Source organism: Netta rufina (assembly GCF_964035555.1).
Source record: "Netta rufina genome assembly, chromosome: 1".
NCBI lineage: Eukaryota > Metazoa > Chordata > Aves > Anseriformes > Anatidae > Netta > Netta rufina.
This window is the reverse complement of record NC_140123.1, coordinates 78,613,155-78,640,854: the sequence shown is the minus strand read 5'-3', so window position 1 is coordinate 78,640,854 and position 27,700 is coordinate 78,613,155. Positions and strand designations below refer to the sequence as shown.

General features: G+C 35.7%; 2 protein-coding genes across 3 annotated transcripts in view; one reads left to right on the top strand and one right to left on the bottom strand.

Moving 5' to 3' along the window:
• The window catches only part of GPM6B (glycoprotein M6B), a gene marked incomplete at its 5' end in the record, with an annotated part of 107,479 nt that extends 103,994 nt beyond the window's left edge, over nt 1-3,485 (top strand). For both annotated transcript variants that reach the window (XM_084286610.1, XM_084286609.1), the window contains one exon: nt 998-3,485. In XM_084286610.1, the coding sequence (XP_084142736.1) occupies nt 998-1,147 (150 nt within the window). In that variant the 3' untranslated portion in view covers nt 1,148-3,485. The remainder of the gene's footprint in view (nt 1-997) is intronic.
• A 578-nt stretch (nt 3,486-4,063) lies between these two features.
• Nucleotides 4,064-27,700, bottom strand: part of OFD1 (OFD1 centriole and centriolar satellite protein) — a 30,856-nt gene continuing 7,219 nt past the window's right edge. Inside the window, exons 7-22 of the mRNA XM_084304497.1 lie at nt 26,954-27,127; nt 25,188-25,294; nt 24,213-24,332; nt 21,539-21,612; nt 20,766-20,857; nt 20,399-20,588; nt 19,597-19,727; nt 19,105-19,216; nt 16,918-17,529; nt 15,834-15,966; nt 11,676-11,776; nt 8,082-8,201; nt 7,005-7,156; nt 5,862-6,032; nt 5,160-5,230; nt 4,064-4,169 (exon numbers count right to left, since the gene is read on the bottom strand). Coding sequence (XP_084160623.1) covers nt 4,124-4,169; nt 5,160-5,230; nt 5,862-6,032; nt 7,005-7,156; nt 8,082-8,201; nt 11,676-11,776; nt 15,834-15,966; nt 16,918-17,529; nt 19,105-19,216; nt 19,597-19,727; nt 20,399-20,588; nt 20,766-20,857; nt 21,539-21,612; nt 24,213-24,332; nt 25,188-25,294; nt 26,954-27,127 — 2,406 coding nt within the window. The 3' untranslated portion in view covers nt 4,064-4,123. The remainder of the gene's footprint in view (nt 4,170-5,159; nt 5,231-5,861; nt 6,033-7,004; nt 7,157-8,081; nt 8,202-11,675; nt 11,777-15,833; nt 15,967-16,917; nt 17,530-19,104; nt 19,217-19,596; nt 19,728-20,398; nt 20,589-20,765; nt 20,858-21,538; nt 21,613-24,212; nt 24,333-25,187; nt 25,295-26,953; nt 27,128-27,700) is intronic.

Here is a 27,700-nt window from a genome sequence, read left to right as displayed (position 1 = left end):
ACATCCTTGTATTAGCTCTGCGTAAAACAATCACATTCTGGTTTTGGACCCTAAACTTGTAAAGAAATAGCATATAAATAGTTTCTGTTCTTGTATGGCTTGCACTTTAGTAACTGATTTCTCAGTAGCCAGATCTCAAAAATGTAAGTATGACTGCACGGGAAGCAAAACCATGCATAGATCATAGAGACATTTTTACACTGTTGGGGGAAAAAATAAAAAGAAGTGAATCAATATGTTCAGATGTAGATTTTTTGCATGAAGTATGGTGAAAAGATGTTGGGAAGAGATGAATTCAAAAACCAGGAAAAATCCACACAATAATAATGGGAAAAAAAAAAAAAAAAGCTAATTATGATGTAAAACTTTTCACCTGAAGTTAGACAATGAGAGTTTAAAATGTAGTTATAACAATACATGATTAAGACATCTTAACCCAGAGATTGCATGCTTTTGCTTAGTTTTGGACTCATGTTTTGTTGTTTAATTTTTCAATGTGTTAATGTAGCCTTGTTCACATAAATAAAACTGTTTACAATTTCAGGCTTTTTCCAGGGGGAGGGTAGAATTCTCATCTGCTTGTTGGGTGAAAAGAATTACCAGGATCTGGGCTTGAATATACATAAACACCACGACCTTAGAAACCAGTTCTTCTGAGCACCTCTTAGTATACATAGGATCTAAATTGCCACATACAAAAGTTTTTTTCCCTGCTTCCCCCCATTCTGCATTTTAATTGATCCGTACAACTCTTCAGCTCATTTTATTACTGTTGTACTAACTTTCTCTAAGTTGTGAATAACCAACCTAAATATTAGCATGCAAAATTCTAGAGATCTTTGAGAATAGCCTCTGTGCTTGTTTTAATAACAGAATGCTTATTAACGTAGAATAACTTTTTTGGTCATTATTGTAAAGAGTGTCTATTAATCTAACTAGCAGCTTGCTTTGCCTCTTGACATGCTCACTAGCCATCATGCTCACCCTTCTCTTCCAGATCCACTTCCTCATGATACTGTCTTCTAACTGGGCCTACTTAAAGGATGCAAGCAAAATGCAGGCCTACCAAGATATCAAAGCAAAAGAAGAGCAGGAGCTTCAGGATATCCAGTCTCGGTCAAAAGAGCAACTCAATTCTTACACATAAATGTTTGCCACAGTAATTCAGCAGAAGAATTCTGTAGCTCTGACAAATCAACAAATAGCTGCTCTGCAGTACAGATGTGTGTCTACCAAACAAAATTATAGAGAAGTGTAAAAGCTTCACGTTCAAGCTCCTGGAACACGTTCATAGGGAAATCTTCCCATGGGTAATCTTCCATCCTTTCATGCAGAGAATGGAGGTTTTATTCCAGGCATTTTAAAAGGCAACACTTCACAATAAGTGACCAAATTATTCTACTTTGAGACGTTCAGAATTTACTATTTGACATGCAGCATGAATTCCTGCACAAAACTGTGGCAGGTGCTCCAAACCAGCAAGCAGTAGATGTTTGTACAGACCTTAGACAAAGGCACGTGTAAGATGTGTGATTTAGTATCTCAGTTTATATACCAAATGGAACTGTGGCTGGCTAAGATTTCTGATAGCCTGTGCTTATTCGGAAGCACAGTTGCAGCGTTTCAGCGTTTCATAAGTCCTAATAGGGCAGCCTTTGAACACTCTTTACATGGGCCACAGGAACAGCAATCTACTTTTGTGCCACAGTTTTTTACAATGAACAGTCATTCTCCTGTGCTTACCTGAGTGTTGAGCAGATGTCCCAAGTTTTAATCTTTTTATTAACTATTTAATGGAATGTAGATGCTTGGATCTGGATAATGATCCCCTTCTTTGAAAATAAATGTCAGCTTTGCCTTAATATTTATTTTCTATAAATGTCTTAGCATTTATATAGTGGCAGGAGACCATTATCCTTCATTTTAAGTGAAAAGTGTTACCTTATTAAAATGACACTGATGTGACTATTCCAAATGAGCAGATGACGAAGTTTGCAGAGTTTTACACAATAAAAATGACAGCCATAAAGCAGAATACAGGATGTCCACCTTTTCTCTATCTTGGTGCTTAGCAAATTTATAGTCAGTGCTTATGTGTTTTCCTTTTTACAAATTAATTAGCACATTAAGAAAACGTGGTGTTCAGAAAAAAACAAACACAAACTGGTGCCATTTTAAAGTCATTTCCCATAGAAGTCTGCCTTCTAATTAATGTTTATTTCAGAAGCTTTCAGTGATATCTTGAGTATTAGTGATGGTATATTTGGTGTTCGTTCTATATGATATATATATATATAAATATAAATGTCGGGGGAAAAGTAAAATACATCAGTCATTTGAAAAAATTGAATATTCAAGTCATACCCATGTTAAGCTGACGTGTGGTTTGATCGTTTTGACTGTTTGCTGAATATAAGTAAGTCAAAGGAAGCACAAAACTTCTTTAAGTCAGTATTAAGAGAAAAGGCATTTTGGGGGGTATTAACTTCAACTATAATTTTTCTGTTAAATATTGAAGTCTAATTTGACAGTTTAAAAAGGGGGCAAAGTTGATCCGTGTAGAGCAAATATGACAAAATAGCCTAGTGTATGTTCTTACCTGTTGCATGAAGGAGACATTTCTACAGCAATGCAGGTGATGTTCTAGCCCAGTGTTTGCATAAGGGTAATAATGGAGGCAGTGTCTTAAAGCCTAATTCTTTTCTAATTCAGTGTAGCTATTACTGGGAGTTTTTGAAGTTTTGTTTAAGTAGTCTAATATTTTTATGTAAAGAGCATTAAATTTTGCTATGTATAAATTTTTGTAACCTAACAGTGAATCAATATTTTCTATCAGTGCCAAGGGCTTCCTGTAGTTACATCCAAGTGTTAAAATAAATATTTGTAGATAATAGACAACACTTGTGTATGCTTATTTTAAAACAGACCTACAGCTACTCTATACTAGTGCATCTCTGTTTTATATCTCTATCTGAAGTTAAACACATTCTGTTCAATATTGTCCATTTGATAATGTACTGCAAAAGGCTGCCCTGTAGGTGTATGCTTCAGCATGGTAAGTTTTTCTAGCATTAACTACTGATAGTTGTTCCAGGGCAGCATAAAGCAACAAGCACTATTCAGCCCGTGCTTAACATCAGACAAAACAAATTTCTGAGGAACTTTGTAAATTCCATATTTGCTGCAACACAAAGTTAATTTAGCAGCATGTAAAATTAGACTATCCCCTAACTATTTTGTCTTAACTTAAAAAAGAAAGTGTCTCATTTATGGTACACCACATTTCAATCTCCAATGAATTCAAGAGGGAGCTTCAGTTTTGCCCCTAAATTCTGTCAAACTTGGCTTCATGTTCCTGTAGTTAGGTCAAGGTAAGCAGCCTCAAATGCAGTGCAAGTTGTACTATATGCTGCCACCCAAAATTACTTCATTGATTAAAAAAAAAATACTGTATTTTATACTGTAAATAAAGTTTAATGATCTTGCCTATAATTTACCTAAAAAATGCAAAGCTTAAATAAAGATGAGTTAAATAGCATTTTTATTTGAATCTCTCGGTTCTGGGCTGGTTAATACTAACAAAGCATGAGAAAAGGCTGCTTTTAAAAGTGTTTCTGATGCTGTAGCAGTAAAAGGGGCAAGTTAACGTGGTTCTGTCTCTGCTCTCTAAAAAAGCAGAAGCCAGGGGTTTCGACGGGATACCTTTAAAAACATGAGATAGCCTCAGTGTAATAAAAAGTTCAGCTGTTACTTTGACTTACTGTTTGTTACATTTTGTGGGGGAGGGGAGGAACAACATTTCAAAAGCTGTGGATGTTTCTAGGAATTCAAGGCCAAGCCCATCTACCTGAACATACACATTCATTTCTTTACATAGCTTTGGCCTTTCTCTCACCATGCTCCAGGGCCTCCTGCTGGAATAGTAACACATCTAGACTCAATATTGAAATTCGGTGACTAAAGGGGTAAGACTTCAATAGCAGCCTTACTCATTTATAATTATACACCCTGCAATTCCTCTGCCTAGCATTTATTGCAACTTCATTTACGGTCAGAAAGCTGTTTTAAAAACATTTTATTGTATTTAAAAGAGAAAAAGAAAAACTAAACCGGTTGCAGCTGTTCACCAGAAGCTTTCATCATCATCTCCATGAGAAATGCCTGCAGCACTGTAGTGGGGATAGGAAAGGAGGAAAAAATGGCTTTAAGTCTGAAGTAGTTTCTTGTGTGAAGCATATGTTTGTTTCAGAGAAAGTTAGTTACACACAACTTAATAGAGTGCATCTAATCACAGGCTTTAGTCAATGACAATCCATGCTGCAGTTTCCTTGCTGTTCCAAGAGCAAGCCTTTAAGAGCGAGGATTTGGGCCACCTCATCCATCAAACAGCATTACTATCTACTACTGTGGTAGCACAAAAGAACACTGCACAGATATAATTCAGGAGCGCCAGCATAGGGTCTGGTGTGTAAAACAGCACTTTAAAGGGACAGATCACACTGAATCATTACTAGCTACAGTGTGAGTCACTTTTAATCAGCTCTATATTTTTTGCTTAGATATATTTTCAATTCTACATCTTCAGATAAACTGAAAGATTTGATTGATAGAGATATTTTCCCCCCATCAAGAAACTAAAAGCGACAAATCCTTATTTATTGATCTCTAGAGATAACCACAGGCAATGCCCTAGCTGTGGAACTCTATCAGGCTGCCAAAAACCCCTGAAATAAGATGTGTGAACTAGTTTGTTAAAAGTCTGTGATGCTACTAATAAATCAAAGCTAGATTCAATTCAAATAACAGACTGTATGCAAGGTACAGCGCAGACAACCCTTCACAGAATCATTACTGAGGAGGAATGCGTTGTGTTTCAGCTCACCATGAAGGAACTGAGATGCTGCTCCACTGCAGATAAAAATTTTAATTGTGAAAGCTATGGAAACGGATCATCAAATATAGTTCAATATTGTGCCTAACTTACCTGTATAAGAATTGGGAGGCTCATCAATTATTCCAACGTATTTACTTTTTATTACTAACTTTTTAAAATCTATTTTGCTTTTTAAGAGGCAAATGTCTCTTAACCATAATTCATGCTGTAAGTATTAATTAGTAGGAAGTAATAGAAGTCATTTGTAGTAATGTATGAGCCTTACCTGTCATCTTTTTCACTAGATGTAATTCCCTCTATGAGTGATATTTCTTTTATTTCTTCTTTTTTTGAATCCTGGCAGCCAAGAGGAAGAACCAGTTACAGAAAGTGTATTTTAAGTCAAGGTTTAAGTGACTCTAACACCTAATAGTTTTTGAAAATAAATATCTTCTGAAAGAGCCAGCCTATTTCTAGAAATGAAGCACTTCATCTAGAATAATGAAGCTTTGGAAAAATGGGTTTGGACAATGCCTGAATAAAACTATGCTGCAGTCTGTAATCGAAGTAATGTTCACACATGTAATTGTTCTTTAAAGTCAAATTTTCCATCCTGCCGGATTATATTCTATCAATTTCATCAGTTGTGTTACTGGAACACAAATCAACCTGTATAGATTAAAACTGATGTATTTTAATTAGGATCTAAAAATACTATAAACATGGACTACTAAAAAAAATGAGGACGTATTTCTGTTTAAATATTGTCAGAGTACCTAAGAAAAAATAAACAAACAAAAACCCCCCACACATTTGAATCAACACATTTCTGCAATACAAATCCAAACACTCATTTCTGCAAGTTGTTACGTTAAAGGCTCTTAATGGAAAAAAAAAATAAACGAGATTATTATTTTCATTGTAAGCATAGTTAGCAAGACACCAATTCAAACAATATTTTGGGGGGCCCAGTTTTGAGAATAATCACCTTGTGTGCCAGTTCCTGCTCTCTTCTCTGCTGAATTATTTTCATATATTTTTCTAATGGATTTGGAGCAGAATCCTTTACAATATCTTCAGCAGCAGAATTACCATTTTCCAACTTTTCTCCCTCTTCATCTTCTTTTTCTTCATCTATTTTCATCGAATCTTGGATCCACTTTAAAACAAAAAAAATCAAAATTAAATACCAATCAGATCAATGAAACTACCTTTATACCTAAATACTTGCAGGATGTAACATTAAACTTGGTAAAATATGGCAGTGTAAACAGCATTAAACTTGTTACATGCGGTTCAAGATGAAATGTTAAGTTATCACTTGAATTCAGGAGTGTCATTCCAAAAAAAATCCAATCAGTTTGTATGCCTGAAATGCCATGAGGACTGAAATCCTGGCTTCTGCATATGGCTAGATCTACACGTGAATTGAAGATGAGCTGATACAGGTATGCAAGTTTCTTGAATGGCCTCGTTTGCTAGTGTGAAGGGCAGCATGATCAGTACCATAGAACTGAATTGAATTAACCAAGGTTTGAGTGTGGGAAGAGGAAGAAGAAAGAGGAGAGAACAAAACCCAAATTTTATACAGTACACAAAAATCCCGAACATTATTTTGACGTGCTACACCAGCTCAAATGGTTTTAAACAAACTCCATAGAGTCTCCTCGTAACTTCTGCTCAAAAAACAAACAAACAAACAAAAACAAACAAACAAACAAACACCACCCTAAATACCATCATAAAAGCTAATGAACAGGTGGACATTAACATTTCCTGGTGATGTTGCACTCACAGCAGTCCATACCGGAGCAAATGTATAGCTTGTTCCAATAGCCTGGTGACATCTGCATTTTAACTTCTTAACATAAAACTGTAGCTTCCAGTTACATGAAGCATGGAATAAAAAGCATCCATTTCCAGGGAAAAAGTTACTTGGCATAAGAGGAAGTTCTAGCAAGACTCTTTGGTTAATCATACAAGTGCTTAAAATAACTTAGCCTTTACTACTTTCACCTAAAAAAAGTGTAAAATCTATTTTTAACCAACATCTATTTTAACACAGAGCAATCCTACACTAATATCACACTGTGAAGCTACATTACTGTCAGAAATTAAAATACTAAATCACCGTCTCTTTCTTAAGCTGTTCCACTTCGTTTTGCTCTCTCTCCAAAGCCTCCTCTTGTTCTCTCTCTCTCCTTTCTTCTCTGGTTCTCCTTTCCTCTTCACAGTTTTTGTCTTCTTTACTTTGTTCTTCAACATGTCTTTGATCCAACACAGCTGTGAAAAATTATTTCAACATCTATGACATAATTTATAGATACTTCAGTAATCTACTATGGTAGCATACAAATAAGTAACAGCTTCCTGTATAACATTGAAAGGAAATGAAAAACAACTGGAAATATATATACATATATATACATATAATACATATACTGGTGTTATTCTTATGTATCTGGCAATGATTCTTTCCACCTCAATACATTTCAGTCTGGTATATGACTGCCTAAGAGTTGAACTCTAGAGACAAAGTAGAGTCCAGGGAATTGACAAATCTCTCTGCATTTCTTATTTCCAGCACGAACTTTCTCATGAAGTCTGTTATGTTTAAATTCATGTTGCTATATTTTTTCTCTCTATATAAGAATTATCTACTATACAGAGCAAAGTAGAAAAGCCACACACACTGCACTGAAATCATTCTCATCTATCCAAAGAATTAAATCAGCATTGTGACAATGCAGTTTACAAACTGAATCAATCAGTCAATCAATCAATAAATAAATAAAAGCCAGGCATGCAGTATAGAAAATGCTTCAAAATAAAAACTTTCAGGTCTTACTTCTATCAAGAACAGAGGCAATGTTTAATTATCATTATAAAGAAGGGGAAAAGAAACGTCAGAATCTTCCCTCCAGAGGCTGGGTGAAGGGCTAGGGCCAGGGTGGGGGGTGGGGGAAGCATTATTAAAAGTCTTTAAATTAAAAACACATTTAAACAAAACTGGGGTGAAAAAGTCATCCTCGTACAGTAAAGCAAAAGAAAACATTCTCTTTTCCTAATTACATAATTACCACTTTTGGAAAAAGTTTTCATTCACTTTGGCGTATATACCTACAGAATGTTAAATATTTGGGGTTTTGTTTTACACATGTGACATCTAAAAAGAGCATTCACTTTTGTTTCTGAGCTGAAAACTCACTCAAGTCCTGCAGCGAAGTGGCTGTTGCTCGCATAGTGGTTGTGACATGGTTTTCATTGACAATGTCCCCAGATGGATGCAAGACATCACTTTCACACTGCTCTGGAATGTCCCCCTGATCTGGAGAAGAAATTTGAACAATGGCTTCATTATTTTGTAATTACAATAGTGGAGCAAAGGAATGGACACAAAGTGTGGGAATGGCTGAATTAGAACTCATAAATATAAGCACTAATTGAGCATTTTCCTTCCAACTTGACCATCTCCCTGAGGATGAAGAATCACAGGCTGTGCTTGCTTCTTTAATTACAGAATTGTTAGTTTTTAAATTAGCTATTGGAACACATCTGTTTAAAGAGCCAAAAGAGAATCATGAATAAACATACAATAGAAAACCAAATGTTTTCATTTCTTTACATAATCACCATACAGATCACAGAAAAATTACATGTCCAAGCTTAACTCATCCCTTTCATACACATAAAACAACCTTTAAATTACTTGATCACATACTATTTCTTTGTTAGGATCCTTGCCCTCTTCAGTGCACGGGATGGATACCACTAAATCGAATATTCTACACTGTATTTTCATCTGTGCAACCACGGCTCTGAATTTTTTTTTTAAAAAATAATACTGTACTTCCTCTGTGATCATCACTACTACACTCAACTGCTTCTTAATGATTTATGTGCAAACTATGCAAACCGCTGTTAACCCAGTGTTATGGAAGAAAGCAGAAAGAGATGAGAAGTCAAATGCAGCCAGTAGAGTTTTAGGCAGCCAACGCAAAATACACAGAACCATTTTCCAGACAGGTAGTGTAAAATAGAACAGATACTTTATGCATCTCCTTCAGTTTTGAGTAAACATTTAAGAATACAAATTCCCCATCCTTCAAATATTATCAAGGCTTCAAGCATTTCTCTTTCTACTTTGTAATAAAAACTGAAATATTTTGTATGGTGATAAACAAGACACCCAGACTAACCAGTCTCTCTCTCAGAATGATCCGAATCCCTTCGATTCAAATTCTTTTAAAGGAATTTCAGATGAAGTTATCATAGAGAAGTTATGCCAAACTACCAATCTAGCAAAGTTAGGAGGAAGTTTTCAGTTTCTTACAATAGCAGAAAGAAGTCTTACCAGGTTGCCTAGGCAAATAAATTCTATGTATGTTTTATATAAGACCAAAATAATGGGTTATCATGCTTAAAAGACAACTTTCCTTTTTTTCTCTCTTTCCCCTTTATTTAACTTTAAATTATAAGGTTTTCAACAACAAAATTATTTCCATATGAAGCATGAATATGTTTCAAGGTATACATGTATGTAATGTTTAAACAGTCAAAAAATTCCTACCACAAGTAGGTTCCTGTTAAATATTATATCTAACTTCTAAAAGCCTGTCAACCACACAAACAGGAAAAACAAATAAACAAAACAATATAGTAAGAACCATTTTTACATTTACCATTTTGCAAAGTAAAAAGAAAAAAAGGGAACACTTCATGCACCTTCATTTCTTTACATAAGGGTGGACAGCAAGAGATGCATTATATCCTTAGGACGAGCACATAACTAAAAGCAATAACTGCCAACAGAAATCCCAATTTTTTCTTGCTAGAGCAAGTATTTATCTCCCATACACCATATTCTGTGGTATCTCCTTCCCTCCATTGTTTTTTCCAGTGTCATCAACCTTTCTCCTTCTCTCGTTCCTTCATTATACTCTATATACTTAGATTTTACATTCTTCTCCTCCCCCTAATTTCTCCTGCGTTATCTTCTCCCCATTTTAGCCATTCTGATTTCCTTCTACATAATGAAAATGTGTTTTTTTTGATGCAGTCTGAATCAAGTAAAGTACTGCTAATTTAGAAATCATTGGTATATGCAATCTCTTACAGTTATTACTTCTGACTACGGCATGTCACTAAATGATACAGTGGTAAGCTATTTGAGCACAGCAGCTACTCAGGCCTAACTGCCAAGAAAATGCCAATCTATTCATATGTGTGAGAAAGCAAAATTGAAATATTTAATGTGTTCCTAAAAGTCTCTAATGTGAAAGTCAACAAATGAATCAAAATCCAATCAAAATATGAGATGAGTAGAAACCATTAGTGGTTACAGGCTTGGTTCACATTAAAATAATGCATTTGAAGCTCATAAAAAGAGTACCGAATGAGGTAAATTAAAATAAAAATGTACTGAGTAAAACTTCATGGAGAAATGCATAGATCAGTCATCAGCTTCCACTAGTTATTGCTGAAGAGTAACAAACAGCACATTCGCTGTGTACACAAACAATAGCTTTCTTGTTTGGTGGATTTGTTTTTAAAATACTGACTGCTGCATTCTCACGGGTTCGGGAGAGTGAGCAGGGGCATCGCTTCATCTTCCATATGACCGAACTGCACCCAAAGGAACAAGCCGGTCACAGACTCAGGAAAACACTCACCAGTTCGCAGTATTTTTTTCAAACTCAGTTGTTCTCTCTCCCATATAATAATCAGCGCCTCACCAACTATGAATTCATGAATGATGTATGACCCCTCTCTCTGTCAGTCTCAAGAGTTTTTAGGTGTAACAAAATTTGGATATGAGAAAGGTTTTAAAGCATGTTGTTCACATCCTTCTCATTGATAACTCCACTTTAAACCCACAGTTTCATGGGAGATAAAGCTGCTCAGGCCTACCATTAATGGGTTATTCAAATGCTGAAAAACTAGGAAATAAAGCCAATAACTTTCCATTTCTGTCTTCTATAAAGTACATAAACTTCTATAATCCTCTTCTTTACAGTACCTTACTTACATGCAAAATTTTCTAAAACTGACTCTGCATGTCTAACTCCAGCATACAAAAAAAAAAGAAGGAAATATCTCTGTAGCACACAAAATAAAACACAACATAATGCCAGAATTCCTCCGGCAATTTAGACCAAGAAATGTAAATAAATAAAATACTCTGAGATGGAAAAAAAAAAAAATACATTCACATTTCAGTAACTTAACCATACATTCCAAGTGCACTCTAAAATATTCTGAAGTAACCTCTAACTTGTAACACTACTTAATCTCTGGTTACGGAAGGAAAAATCAACAGAGGTACTAATTGCTGCAGAAATTTATCTTCACAGCTACAGCTTGGTAACGCTGCTCTGGTATTGGTCCATCAAAAACACTCCTTGTAATTTTATTTCATGCAGCAAATACATGTATAATAGGGCCTCGGGTTAGTTCATATACTCGTATACTTTGCTTTAAAAAGAAAAAAAATCCTACAGCATTTTAAAACGTTCTGAAGCAACTGTCAGACCTGCACGCATTAATCAGAACAAGGTTATGCAAGATTTCTGAACAAAAAGTACGTTCCCAAATTTCAGAACCAAACAGATTTTAGTGTCTACTTATTTCTCCATATCCTTCTCCTCTAAAGATGCAAATATGAAGAAAAATAATCTTTCATCACCTGAGACAGTTTCTTCTTATTTTCTTCAATTATAGCCTTATCCTGTCAAGACAATTGTCTTCCAACTGTTAAGCCCTATGGTGTCAAATAAACCATTTAAAATGCACTAAAGCTTACATTCAAGAGAAGAAACGTGTTCTTCAAGGTCCTCATATAGCAGTTTCTCTGGTTTGGGGTTACTGCTGAAATCTTGGTTATCTATTTGTTGATTCTGAAGTCTGAAAGATGAAGGAAGAGAATAAATAATTTGAATAAATACAAACACTAAATCCTTTAAGCAAATAGCTACCAGAGATTTAAATACAAAGCTTACTCACATGCACAGCACTAAACCTAATGAAAAATCCATACAAGCACAATGCTACAACTTTCTGCCTCCAAAGTCAAGGTATTTAAATACAGTTCTCTAACTTTTACCAAATGACAGCTCCATCACTCTGATAAGATGCTGCCCCTGCAGCCTTTCCCCAAGGCCTATGTGTGACATAAAGCTATTAGATTAAAACAATATACACACTCAAAAGGCATAAAGAGGAATAATGAAAAAAAATAAATAAAAAGAAAAAAAAATGAGAAATACAACAAAGCGTGACACACAGTCAACTGAAATTTTTTAAATTGCCTTTTTTTGGCTCTGTGTTAATCTAATTCCCCCTTTCATGTCACTTTAACAGATGTGTTTGAAATGTATTAGGATTAGGTGTCTGGCAAAACATGTATTCAGGGGTGAAAATCTGGGTTCTATGAAAAATGGGGTTAGTGCCCTCATTCTAAATCCCCGTTTATCTAATCAGAAAGATGATGTGAAAGAACAATATCAACCATGTGACCTTGCTACTAAACTGTGACCAGAATCAGAATAGAAAAATAGTACAGGTCACGAATTCATCAGCAGCTCTTTATAAAGGAGCTTACTTCACACCAGCTGTTGCTGGTGTATATTGTTCCATAAATATGTTTGTGTTTATAATTTCTAAGCAATTCAAGACATCCATGTGGGCGAAAACAGAGAAAAAACAAAAACAAAAAGACATACCCCAATAATGAGGCATGTTCAATAAAAACAGCGAGTTTGGGAAAAAAAAAAAAAATAGATCTGCATTTTCAGAAGGATGGTTCAATAACATCAGTGGCAAAAAAACATCCTGTAAGTTTAACATGGCAAAGTAGGTGAAACTCCAAGTTTTTGGAAGTCCATGTTTTTAGTCTCAAGAACATGCATGCCAAATTCTTCAATACTGTATCCTGTAACACTGCTAGGAAGACACTCAGTACACTGCCGTGGATTTAGCAAAGAGAGGAAGAGCCCTGCATCATTAAGTCCATCACACACATGTACTTCCAAGCAATTTTTCCAAATCTGTTTTGTCAGAGTTGAGGACAAAACCCTGGACAGTACCTTACATCAATGCTCCATAAAACAATATTGATGTGCCAATCAATGCCAAATAAATAGCAAGAGTTATACTTAAAATGACTGTGAGAGTCAAAAAACGACCTCCACTATCTATTTTATTAATGTCTAAAATTAACTTTTTAGCCTAAAGCTGGTAAAAACCTTCACAATCAGCTTCTTCAGCCCCACATGAAAAAGGAATGGTTTAGATAATAATCTGCCTTCCTAACTCTAGTCTTCCTGTCTGTATTTATTGGCTTCCCTCATACCACTCATATTTTTAAACACAAATAAACAAGGATCTCCTAGTCACAGAAGCAATTGTTGTTCCCCACTGACAGAGGCCTAGCTTAATGGCTTACTGGTGTTACAACATCTTCTTTTCTTTCCTTTTCACATAAATTCCCATTGCCAATTAAAATCTGCAGGTCATAAACTAATCCCACAATGCACATCAATGATGTGGCATTTGCTAATAATGAGAGTAAATAACTGGAAAAGCCCACACATGCATTTCTCAAATATTTTGTGCAAGAAAAAAACAGTCCTAGGCACAAGAAATTCCAAAATGCTCAACAAAAGAATGTTTTCCCTTTTAAGAAAGTCTTGGGAAAGCAGCAAGTCCAAGCAAGCTATTGGGACCATATATCCTTGCTTTGTCATGAGGAACTCAGGAAAGCAACTACCACCCGTAGTCCCTGGCCTGTTCTCTGTAGCACAACTTGCTCATACTGCTTACTGTTCCCACAGCGTATTTATTCCCTTTTGTAAAGCTCAGACTACACAACATCCTACCAAGAAGTATGCTCCCTCACAGCACTGAAGCATTTTCCCAAATACCTTAACACGCAGGTTAACACAACCTTCAGTTTGTAAGTTCTGTCATAACACAGCAAATCTGATGCATGCTGTAGAAAATGGGAACAAATAGACAAAGAAAACAGCCACTTAAAGCCAGACACCAAGCTAAGGCAGAACTAATCTCATAGTTTCTAGAAATCCCAACAGCTTCTTTTCAAGGTCAAGAACTTAAAGGCTCTCCCCAGATTTTAATGATAGCAGAGATCCTCTCTACATTAAATTTGCATTAAGGACTGGAGAGCAAGAAAATAAAGCCCTGTGAATGCCTGATAGAGCTGCCCAAAACAAACCATCTTTCTTCAACCATCACACCTAGAAAGATGGCTAGCAGGTTAAGACTGATTCAAGTGTCTTTTCCTAGGAAAAAAACACATCATATATGAAATACTCAAGCTTTTTCTGAAGACATCTATTCAAGGTTCTCAGTCTTGGAGAGTGAAAGCAGTAGTAACCATTGATAACAGAATAATTTCATACATGGAAATAGGAGATACAGTGAGCAAAGAGAAGATACTTTTGTGCAGCTTACTTTTTTGGAGTTATTCATTTACTCAGCATAGATGTTAAAATGCATAGTTAACAAGAAAAGCTCTGCTACCTATCTCCTTTCCACATGCAAGGGAGACTGTAGATTTCTATTCTGAAAGAAGTTATACAGGCACAGGAACATACTTTTCAGAGAAAAAGCATTAGCATTGCAACTTGCTACTGAAGTGAAAATGTACAGCTGTCTTGATTTACATTCTTAAACAAGCATCAGAAACTACTGAGTTTCAATCAGCAAAGGAAAGGTCCCTGATGTGAAAAGCAGAGACACAATGGAAGAGAACAAGAATTGCTCAATGAATTAGTGGTGGTAGGTTTTTGTTGTTGTTGTTTTTTATTATTATTATTAAATGTTTTTGTGTGTATCAGATATAACCTTGACAGCTTTTGGACATCAAACATATGCAAAAAGACTGTTTTGATATGGGATAGATGAGAGATTATCACTACTTTGGACAGGAATTTGTGATGAGTTTGTCATTGAAAAAATAATTTCAAGTCATTGAAACATGAAGTTTACCCCTCTCAAGTCTCAACATTGTTTTCTGAAATGAAGTTTGTTCTCAAGTCAGTCCACAATTTCAGCAGGACTTCTCACTAGTCTTATCAGGATCATAGATATAAATGGATTACACAGAAGCCTACCGGAAGAATCAAAACTACTAAATCCCAATAGAGCTCATGAAAGCAAACTGCTAAAAGTACGTTCACGTTCAGTTAATTCACAAAAGGGCAAAGACATACCATGTGATAATTCATTGGCCACTTCACATTTCCCATTTGCAGCATGTTACAGGAAGATTGTCCACAGTCACTGGACACCAAGAACACTCAGATATACCTCAAAGAGCTTCACAGTGCAAGTCCTTACCTGCCAGGCTGAACCGAACCTACCCATAAAGATTACCATATCTAAAGTCACTCACACACGTTCCTCACACATTTAAAAAATAAAGTTTCTTATTAATCAAGAGTTTTCAGAGCTCTTATACAGAATTAAACAACTGACTGGCATGCCACAGATTTACTTTTAGAAAGCACGCTTTCCAAAATTAGTGATTAACTGAATATTAATTTGTAAGCAACAAAACTTTCACTCAGATGTCTGAATGTGACCTGCTGCATAAGACTGAAGGTCTAACTGACACAACAAATTTCAAGCACTGCACAACTTGCAGCACTCTTGAAATACAAGGATCCACACCACACCTTGCTTAAGGTAACAGCATCCAATGGTTTCAAAAGTTCTTCAGAACACTGACACATGAAAAGTTTTAAATGGAAAAAAGGGAAAGGGATTAGGAATGGGAGAAAATATTCTAAAGACAAAAATCCTTACCCTTCTTTAGAACAGTTTGAACTTATAGAATCATGGCTTAGTCGAATTATTAAAAGAGCTATCACCATGAACAGATGTATGTTGTTGTTGTTTTTTTTTAATAATAAAAATGTTGCTTTGTAAATGACATTACCCAATTTTCTCTCTGTGACTGGATGGTGAGGAAGAAACAGACTCAGAACATGAAAGGATATGTGGCTTTGAAATAGGAGAAAGCACCTGGTCAACACTATGCTGGGAAGAGGCAAGGTACAAGTCACTGGCATCTGCAGAACAAAAAAACATATAGTTTATATTAGTCAGTATTTATCCTACTACTCAGATAAGACTGGTTTTCACAACATGTGCATAATTGCACTATGTACACACTGCCACTGTAGGGAAGTTAACATCCAGACCTATACAGCTAAATATGAATTTTCTTGTACTGGTTATTTCCAACAGGGTAGGACCTGGTATGAAAACAGCACATTTGTTCAAACAGCAGACCCTGTTATTTCAAATCTGCTGGTGACTCACATATAAAGAGAATTAAAAAATATATATTAAAAAGTAAGAATTTAACAGAAGCCAGATGAAGCAGTCTTCATGCCACATGTGCATATGCAACTAAAATAGCTACATGAAAAGAGAAGAATATAGATAATTAATTGTAATTACCTAGTTTTAATAATGTCCCAAAGTAGTTATACTGAATATCAGCTTTTGAAAGAATCTCTGCATATCATAGGATTACACTTGTTGCAATAATATGGAATTGTCACCTCTTTAATGCTACCTGAATTAAGTGCAGTATGTGCTTAATGTACTTCCTCAGTGACTGTTTCCACAAAGAATTGATACTCCTAACAGCTAGCACACTGTCTCTGACTTTCTCTGACATCAGGCAGCACGTCTTTATTCTGAGAGTGAGCAAGCACTGGCACTGGTTGCACGGAGAGGCTGTGGATTCTCCCTCCTTGCAGATCTCCAAAAGCCGCCTGGGTCTGGCCCTGGGCAGCCTGCTCTGGGTGTCCCTGCTTGGGCAGGGCTTGGAGCAGGTGACCTCCAGAGGTCCCTGCCAGCCTCAGCCTTGCTGTGATTCTGCAATTTTCCTGCCCCCTAGCAAATAATTAATGAGGGAAAGACTATCACTGCTAAATCTTACTGTTCCAGTCATGCAAGAGGAACAATAAGCACAACTCCAAAAACGTCCCATATTAGCTATCATAACTTACCATCTGAAAGTTTCTTATTACTAAAAACTCTTTCCAATTTGGAAACAGGAGTAGAAGAAAGGCATCTTGAAGAAGGTATTCCCTTGTGTGGTGGTGTTGAAGGATTTTTAAAGCCCTCAGGCTGCCCATTTCTTCCAATGTATTTTTCACCTCTTGGGCTGCTCACAGGGGAATGCTGGGAGCTAGGATTATCCTCTAAAAGTTCATGCTGTGTAGTCAAGGGGGCTTTACCAACAGCACATTGTAGAAGTAAAGGGGACTGCATCTTTCTTGGCGTTCTGCTTGCAGCTGCATCCTGCATTACTCTGTGTTGGTAGTTTCTGTAGGCTTCTTCCAAATACTCTGCCTCTTTTTCTAGTTCCTTTATTCTAGCCCGGGTTTGTGCCATACACTCCAGGTCAGAATCTGGAGAAGCGCTGCGCGTCTGCAACTGCTGATGGTAGCCGACTCTTGGCAGAGCATTTCCCTTCACGACATCATTCATAACGGGATTCTTCAGGAACGCACTGTCCACATAAATATCATGAGGTACAATTCTATCATCAAGGAAGTCAATGACAGAACGATCAACAAGGGAAGGCTTGGGGTTCCGATACACTTCATTTTCCAGAGCTAAATGACCAAGAACATGAGTGACAGTTAAGACAGAGAGATGCACATAACTGAACAGAAATAATAAAATGTGGCATTTAAATTCTAATTTGATCAAAATGATTTTAACATGCAATTTATTTAAATTTCACGAGTTTAATGTATTGGTTTAAATGTGTATTTTTATGTAGTTGCATAGCTGCAAGTTATCATTGATATTAATTAATTGTATATATAATTATTTCATGTAAAAACCTACCTGAAAAATACAGGCTTACTAAAAAATCTAACACTGTTCTTTCTTAAATCACATTTAAAAGAATAATAAAAATGCCACCACCCTGGACACATTACATCCAATCATGTTGTTAAAGGGTGATGGACACCATTTAACAAGGGCAGGCCAAAAGTCCACTTCTATTTAGATCAAAAAGAACTTGGGAAAAAGTAACATAGCATAAATGTAATAACGTAATGTTTTACTATTATTCTTATTATTTTATTTTATAAGTATTCCTCAAAAATTATCAGTTAAATTGAAATTTTGGGGCCTTTCTGCTGCCTGGTTTGCACTTGTTTTTTTCAGAAAGCAAAAGACCCATCTACAGGTCTGCATCTATTTTGGCAAAATGACCACATAATTTTCATTTTACCTAAATGGTTTCTTCAATGACATCCTTAACTCTGCTGCAAAAAGAAAGTCCACGCAATACTTTGTCACTAAATTAAAATATATTTGCTGTTTTGATACTGATGAATTTCCAATTCCAAATGGTACTGAGAGTAATTACACATATGAAGATATATATATATTGGTCTAAACAATCATATAAAGTATTGCATACACTGAACTACAGTGCAACATGCAGTGTATGTAATGTATAATCAATTCCGTATTTTAAAATAAAAGATATGTACCAAAATTTAAATTTATCATACTTGATATGAATTTGACAGGCACCTTTAGAACTCCACTTCTTCAGCAGACTGAATTGCTCTACAAAGCACCTTTGTCTTCTTAATGTCTATGCAAGGTGCTTAAGTTATTAGCTTTGGTAACAGCTGTTTAAAAGTTAGATTTAGAATTGTGAGATATGCAATACAATTTCAAACTGATTAGTTTTATTATGAACACTCAACAATCAAAATGCATTAAAACACAATTCACCCCCTGGAAAAATGTGATTATGTTATCACCAAACTTTAATGTCTTTACACTGAGCGAAAACATGGACAATAAAAAAAATGCAAGTGTTTATCGATATGGTGAGAAGCACTTTGTATGTATAAGTATATATCTATATATCTATATATAGAGAGATATATATAAAAATGATCAGGGAGGAACACTTTCTCCTTCCTCTTACATGCTTGCTTTCTGAAAGAAAGGAAAGTTGTAATCAGGCTGCATTTTAAACTGGTCTTTTAAATCGATTTTGATTTTAAACTTGAAATGTTTAAATGTTTAAAACTTTAAACCACTCAATGGTGGCATATTACTCCAATGCAACTCTAGCTCTTTTAAGCATCTAGAAGTTCTTATCCTGGTTAGGTATGTGAACTTCATTAAGGACTTCTTTGGTATAAGACACAAACCTGCCTGTGTTTGTTTCAACTGTAGTTTCAGTTCTTCAACCTGCACATTTAACTTTCTGACAGTAGCTTCAGAGTCCAACAGTTGGGTCTTTAACTGGGCAGCACGCTCAACCTGAAGAAGACCAGAGGAAACAAAAAACATAATTCAAATAAATAGAATAACCTGAACTGTTTGAATACTTGTGGCCTTCTAATTGATTTTCGGGTCCAGCAAAACCATATAGATACATAGTATCCCACAAAAAGCCAGAGCTGACAACTTAGTGGCTTAGGAAGATTTACTTTGGTTGGCTATTTTATTGTGGGTGGTTTTTTGTTGTTGTTGTTGTTGTTGTTTTTTGATTGCTTTTCTAGGTTGTTTACATAAAAATAAGCAGAGTACAAACCATTCCCATAACTACATGCAGAACAGCCTTCACAGGTACACAGATAAACGTTAACAACATGACAAGAAGAAGAAAGAACTCAAATTATTAATAAAGAATCATTTACCTCACTTTGTAGCTGCTTTTCCAAAAACTGCTTATCACTTTCAAATTCATCTAGTGCCAGCCTCCTGGCACGTTCTACCCTCCTCAGCTCTGCCTGGCAGGCCAGGTGCTCCACTGAGGGCTGGGACAGTTCTTTCCAAAAAGAAATACCAGTTAGACAGAGAATGACAAGCCTGTGCTTTTCTATAAGATACACCTTTCAAACTTAAAGATGATTTATTTTCAAGCACAACAAAAGTTCTTTTAGAACTAGGCTTTGTTTGAATAAAGTACCTGAGGATTATTTTTTTTCTTTTTACAAAGGACCGAAGTTTTTTTTTAGCATAGTTGCTTAAGGACTAGACACAGATTTTCCTGTTATGGAAGAAAAATACACATTCCTACCTAACTGGGTATATACATCTCTATTCTCTAGTAATCTTGGATGCGCATTAAAAATATACGTCACTTGTTAACTAGTCACTTGAGTCCTTAAGAAAAAAAAAAGGAATGTTCTTTTTGCCATTACTAAGCATGCTAACACTACTGTTGGAAATACTGTTCTTCTTTTTTCAAAAGATAAAAGGGATATTCCTTGTGTTATTGTTACAGCTACCACTTCGTTCGGGATTTCTATTATATAGACATATTGAAGAAAAACTAACATCAAGGACTTTGATTCATTTTACACTAACATTATTTGGGGTTCAGTGCAAATCACTAGTAAACATAATACAAAGAATGTATTTTAATGAAGATTCATTTCTAAAGAAATACCTGTAGGGAAACACAAACAAGAAAATTACTAAATTATTCACACTTACTGTCTCGAAGATGCTGGTTCTCACTGCGAGTCTCATCCAGCTGTTGCCTAAGTAGTTTATTCTGCACTTGGAGCTCCAGTTTCTCCTCCTTTAGCAAAGGATAGTCTGACACCTCTTTCAGTTTTTCTGTCAACAGCTGATTCTGTTTATTTACCAGCAGAACCTGAGCTTTCACTGACTCCAAATCCAGCTGCAGAAAAAGAACAGTTTAGAAGCTTATGAAGATGTTTCTCAAGAAAAACTCTCACTTACTTACTTTTAATACTACTTAAAAGTGAATTTTAATTCACTTTTTCTTTTATTTTTTTAATGTAGTTCAAATGCACTCATTACAATACAGCTTCTCTAAATTCATGCTTACAATTACCTCAAGCTCTTTTGTGCGTGATACAGCTTGCTTGAGTTCCTCCTTTTTTGAATTAATAGCAACGGCTTCTTCATGCAAAAGCATAGCCTTCTCTGCAGGGAGAATTACAAATGCTGAATTAAATTAAAATTATATTGAAAAACTGCATCAGAAAAAAAAAAATAGTTCAAGGTGCTGTCCAACATTCAGTTTAATTCAATGCTTAAAAATGACTGAATGTCATGTAGGTTTACACACACCTTCAAAATCAAGTAAATCCCTGTGCGTGCGTAAATATATCTATGTGTACTACTTCAGAATTAGTTAAATCAAATTCATACACACAATACATGATTTCTTTCGCATGATCCTAACTTAGAAGTCTAAATATGCTATCTGTCCCAGCTCTCCTCTCAAGCTTCACTTAAACATCTTGTGCATAATAAATGTACAAACTGGCAACAATTCAACCAGAGTGTACCAGAGTTCAATTACAGAATGAATGAGCTGCTAGAACTTCAGAGGAATCTGGGAAGCTGAAGAAGCAGGAGGCCTTGCAGCTTTCATGTGAAGCACCAGCTCATGGTTCCCACTGTATATTAAACTGTTAAACTGCAAGGAGTTGCTGATCTGCCATCGGATGCTGCTACATATTTTTCAAAGCCTAGGTTAATGACTTTTTTGCCACTTATGCCAGCATTACTGAACACTGTTACTCTTTAGTAACAAGTGTTTTGATCCTAGGTAGTAAATGCTGTAAACAGCTACTTTATTAAACTCAGAGAGATAGTTACCTTTATTTTTTTTCTCATCTTCAGTAACTTTATTACTTCTGGATATGTATTCTTCTTTTAATTCAAGCTGATATCTAGAAGTAAAAAGAATTATGTGCCCAAAGTACTTGTGTATACATGCACATGTACTTCTGTAAATTCTAGTCTTTGCCAAAACTAAGCTATAATCACACAATTATTTGCTGATAAAATCAGTTAGGACAGTCATGTAAACAGCTGGAAAGGGTCCTGCCAGTCACTTTTTTCAACCACCTGCTCAAAAAGCAAGTCAATCACCAACATCAAACCTGGTGAGCCATGTTTTGTCCTCAACAACTCTTGAAAACCTCAAAGGATGTAGAATCCACCACCTCCCTGGGTGACCTGTGGTAATGCTGCGCTACCCTCTCAGTAAAATAAAAATTTCTGTCTGTCCAACCTGAAAATCTCAAGCCACAGTTTATTGGCCCAGTCCTGTTACATTGTCTGGCATTTGCATGCTACAAAATAATTGAAAAATAGCTATAAAAATGAGTGGAAAAAATCAAGCAGCTGTGGGGTACTTCCAGATCATCTAGGCTCACCTGCAACAGGCTAAAGAAGCTGCATTCCCTCAAATTGTCCTCATAGGTCACATCTGGTAGTCACATAAGGGTCTTCACAGACCCTTACCAGGCACTCCCCAATTTCTCCACAACTCTATTGAACTGAGAAGCCTAAAGCTCAACATAGTGTTAATTCCTAGTGCAGCCTTCACCAGTAGCTTAAGGGGACAATAACTCCCCTCAGTCCGTTGGCCGTGCTGCTGCTAATGTCACCCATCATGTGGTTTGCCTGATTTGCCAGAGCATGCGGGTGGATCACAGTCAGACTGGCACTCACTGTAAATCTTGTGTCCTTTTCAGAAAGGCAGCTGCTCAGTCCGTTCCTTTTCCCCACCTGCACCACTGCGGAAGGATACTCTGTCCCGAGTGCTGAGCTTTGTGGTTTTCCTTGTTAAAATTCCTGAGATGTACGTTGGCACGATCCCCAAGCTTATCAAAGTCTGTCCGCATTGAAACGCTGCCATTTGTTGTGGCAGCCATTCTCCTTAATTAAGCCTCGTGTTCAAAGTTGCTGAGGATGCACAGTGTCATCATCCAGATGACAGATGAAGGTACTGGACAGTACAGGACTGTACTGGCCCCAAGGGTGCTCTGCATGCTATCAGCCACCAGCTAAACATTGAACACTGCCCAAATTTACTGCTCTTCACAGCCCAGTCAGCCAACTTCACTGGTCAATTTTATGGCAATCTACAGGAGCTAAGAACAAGCAGCATTTTGTATGACTGGAACAGAAATTATAAATGCATTTGTGTAAATGAGCCGGACTAGTCAGATCCTTTTTGCAATTATTGCTTTTAAAGTTTATCCTAGAAATAAAATTTTCCTTTCCCAAAAAACTATCATTGTTTCTGTACAATAAATAGCAGCTCTGTGATACTTTTCATTGAGGATTTGGGACAAGGATTTTATCTTTCTGAGCACTTGCAGCTTGTCTAAAACACTTCTTAAATTGATAAAATAAGGTAAGCAACAGTTAATCTGTAAAATAATTTCCCTTTCCTCATGAACCAAAAGCACTTTACAAGTATTATCTGTAACTAGCTGTCAGTGGCTAACTGGATAACACAAGGTACGAGGGTGAGTCAATTCGCTCAGCATTTCATTGTTCTCTGACAAAGCCTTGTTATCTACTCAGTTCCAGCTGAGAAATCCTCCTTATCAAAACCTACTCTTTACATCTTTCCTCTGCAATTTAAATAAAGACACACTAACAGAGATTCTACTTGCAGTTTACTGATGGCTGATACGAACAGTCGATACTTGGCTTGCAAAAAAAAAAGTCATGATACATCAGTCATTTGGTTTACTTTCCTAACTGGAAGATTGTTTCGTGCCACGATATAAGCACAAGCAATAACATACTGAAAGCACCTGCCTGCATTGAGACATCAAGGAACCTTCAAGTGACCACAGCACTCAAAGGAAGTGCAGTAGCAAAGGATATACCCACAGCAACACCTCAAAAGTGGTCACAGATGAGTATTTTAAAGAGCATTTCCAGGCAAATTCTTTGAAACCATGTTCAAGTAAATTATAGTCATTAGGACAGGATGACCTACAATAGAGACCCCCAAAATACAGAGGCATTAAACCTTAATGAAGAACTAATCTGTCTTTAATACAGGCTGGTGTGCCTCGCACCCCTTTTCCAAGAAACCTCTAACACCTCTTTAACGTTAATTTAACTTCGATGCTTTTTCTGTGTCCATGGAAAGGTCAGTTCTTTAAATTCTGGTCAAATAAACTCACTAATACTGGTTTAAATCCTCTTGTCTAAACATACGACTTATCTGACATCTCTTTCCCATATAACAAGGCAGAATTTAAGCCACAAAAATAATGTAACCTATAATCAAAAGAGAATTATTTTCTATAGCAAGTATTTTCTGAACCTTAAAGAACATTTTGTCTCACTAGCAAAGAGATAATAAAATATATAAATAATTGTAGCCAACTGAAACAAGAACATAAATGAACATTTTAAAGTCCTTGCTTAGTTGCATTAGTCAAATAAATCCTATAGAGTGTATTATTCTATTTTCATAGGAATTAGTATGTGTTCTGTTAGAGACAAAAGAAAAAATTACTTTAGAAGTTCAGTTTTAAGCTTTTGGTCATAACTCTCCTCTATGTTCTTCACAGCAACCTCCCGACGTCGAAGTGCATCATCAATAGATTTATTTTTCTCTTCCTGAAGTTTCTGAGTGCTGAAATAATCATAAATATACAAAGACCAATTACAAAGCCAAAACTTATTTCTTTATGTATATTATTTTTTCTTAAAATAACACTTAGCAACATCAAAGGATGATGTGTGTGCTAGGAACACCTTAGAAATCCAAAATTATGATCAGAACCTGTCACTGTAATTCATTAAGAACAAGGAGATGTGACACAAACTAAATTGCCCTAATTAAAATCCAGTACCAATCAATTATGCAGCTATCCCGGGGTAACCCTAGTTCAGCTTCCCACACCAGAAAGCCTTCAGAGACGGTGCTGAGCACTATCAGCACCCTCTGCTGGCTTGTTAAAAAAAAATAAAAGCCACAAGTTGTTAGCATGATGCTGATTTTGCTATATAAAACAGATGACAGAGTAATAACATTAAGTAGATTAAAAACCTAGCCAAAACTAGTTTAATTATTTTCTTATTTAACCAAGTAAAACTCATCATATTAAGGATAACAGTCCTAGCAGTAGAAAAAAAAATATGACTGAAGAAGCAAAATATCATATACATGCCTCATGACTGTTAGAATTACATACTGTGTTGATTGTTTTGTTTTGTTTTTAATTTAAGAACTTAAAAGCAAACATATGGTTCCTTGTCTCCAAAGTCATGCTGCATTATTCTAGTTGGATAAGAGGGAACAGATAAAAAAGCTTCTCTTTGTATGGGGTAACTCTCATAACAGAGGCACTGTTACAAAACTGTTCAAAATGCAAACACAGCTTATGGGATATAAAAAAATCTATTTCACAGAAGCAGCAACATCATGAAGCATGCTTTCTAGATGAAGAACAACACGTAGCATTGTATATGCCCTTCAGCAACTTACATTTCAAAAGCCTCGATTCTTTGCTTCAGTTCTGCCTCTCTTGTCCTCATGACTTCGATATCTTTCAGCAGACTCTGTCTCTGAGCATATACTTCCTTTGCTTCTATCTGAATCACAAAATATTATCTTTAGTTTTACTTCACACTGTATATGGTATCTATCATTGATCACATTCAAACTTTCAAGGACCGTCTTGAAACCCTCAAGGAATTCCAGAAGTTATTAGTTGTTTATATTTTATAATAGTCATAATTTTATATAACATCCAGAATCTATTATAATTTAATTCCCTTTTTCCTTTTACTCTGAATAAAAATGCTTTAGATAGAAACACCACTGGCTGCCTGCAAACACTTTCCTTTTTAGAAATTATGTTGACTAAAACATAGGTAAAAGGAAAAATTGGTTAAACAAATATTTACAGAATAAACATGTTCATACTTCTCAATTTTTAACAATTTTGCATGTTCTTTTGCACGTTTTGCATAAACAAAAGTGAAAAACATGCCCAACAATTGATAAAACATGACTTGATAAACTGATAAAATGGTCAACTAGCAGTCTGTTATTGAAATTTAATGTATATGATCAAATTGTAAAATTCAATCATGAACATGCTAATACCAAAATCCATATATCTTTTTGTTGTTATTTTAATTACTGAATTGATTTCATGTCCACAAAAGAAGACTGATAGCATAGAACAGATGGTTTTCTTGTAAGCTTCTAAGAACATAACAATGAAAGAATTTAATATAGCACTGATAAAATGTTTTATTTTCAGAAGGGAAAGAGGTCAGTAGTAGCTACACATATACATGTACACAATAATATAAAAACTTGAATTATAGTTTTGTTACCATCACAGGCTCTGAAGAAAAAAAAAAAGCGCAACCACACACGAGCAGAAAGGTGATAGCAATTGTAGATGACTAAATTATTTGGATAGGAAGGTCTGCTGCAGACAGCAGGGAGATTGCTAGGCAAATAGGCAACAGAATAGCAAGCAAACTACTCTTCCGAAACTGAAAAGTAATAGAGATGGAGTGAAGCAATTTAGAACTACATACAAATTATTATATACTGCAGTAACAGTTACTATTCTGGCAAAACACCAAGAGTTAACAGCCCAAAGGAATAACTCATCAACAAAAAAAGTGTGGAAAGAGAAACAAGGTATCAGCCTATGGCAGACAGTGGCTATTGAAACTCCTCAACACCTAATGACATAGAAATGTCGTATCTGTGACATGTGGACTATATATTCCCTTTAGTTTAAAGTCCTTCTTAACAATTGAAAGAATTTATAGCATAACTAGAAGCTATGTTTTTCAAATAAAAGAGTAAACAGTCCTATAAACTATTAAAAACATCTCTGTGATCTGAATTTAGCAGTTATTAAAACGGATTTAAAAGTACCTATTACAATTCATCCCTATTTAGGGGAACTGCTCCTTTTCCAGACAGCTTTACTTAAATACTTACCCATACTCATCCTTTTATTTGCTGAATGTGTTCCCCTATTTATTTACAAAAGTAAATAAAATAAGTTACTAAATAAAATATTTACTTTTGTAAATAAAATAAATAAAATTTATTTACAAAAGTAAATAAAAGTTCCCCTATTTATTTACAAAAGTAAATTCCAAGTTTTCACTAACAAGCCAAATGAGAGCTGAAGGTAAATCTCACGAACTTGAAAGAACAATTTAATCGACTCACGAATCATTTTGTATTAGTTTAAGAAAAAGTATTTGGAACTTTACCTCTTGTTGTTTCTGAAGCCTCTCAATAGCATTCTTTTCACGAGAAATCAAGGCTTCAGCCTTTGCTTGATGTGTCCTTTCTAACTCATATCGTAGCTCAGAGATTTCTTTCTGGGTTTGCGCTTTCTCCTCCATTTTAATCTTTGCTATTTCAACTTCTTTAAAATGTTCTAGCTTTTACATAAAGGGGGAAGAGAGGGTTAAATAGTGATTATTTCAAAAGAGCAAAGACTATCCCTCCTCAGACAATTCTAAATTTCACTCTGGTATTTCCTGTTCAGATATTTCATCGTAAGAAATAGGATGAAAATAAAATACTGTGATAAAAGTATTTCAGTAGCACACAGTATTTGCATGCCTCACATCATTTCCATCCATTTACCTAGCATCCCAAAACAGTTCTTACAAACAATAACAGGTTGAGAAAACAGCAAAACAGAGGCCTATGAAGAAAAATACACTGCAGGAGTGTTGCTCTGCTTCAAGGTAGGGAATGGCCACTCTCTTTGATTCCTCCTCTGACGCAGCCTCTATTTTTGCCCCTTTTCCAAATAACTGCTTTTGACTGGTGCTACTAGGAACAGAAGAGGCTGACATCCAGAATCACTGAGGGACAACAAAACTTTGTCTAGACACAAAAGAAAATGCAGAATATGTACCTCCACATGAGCGGAGAAAGAGAAGTCCTGACTCACACACTTCTTAGCACAGCTGAGAAAAGTAAATGCATGTAAAAAGGAAAGTATG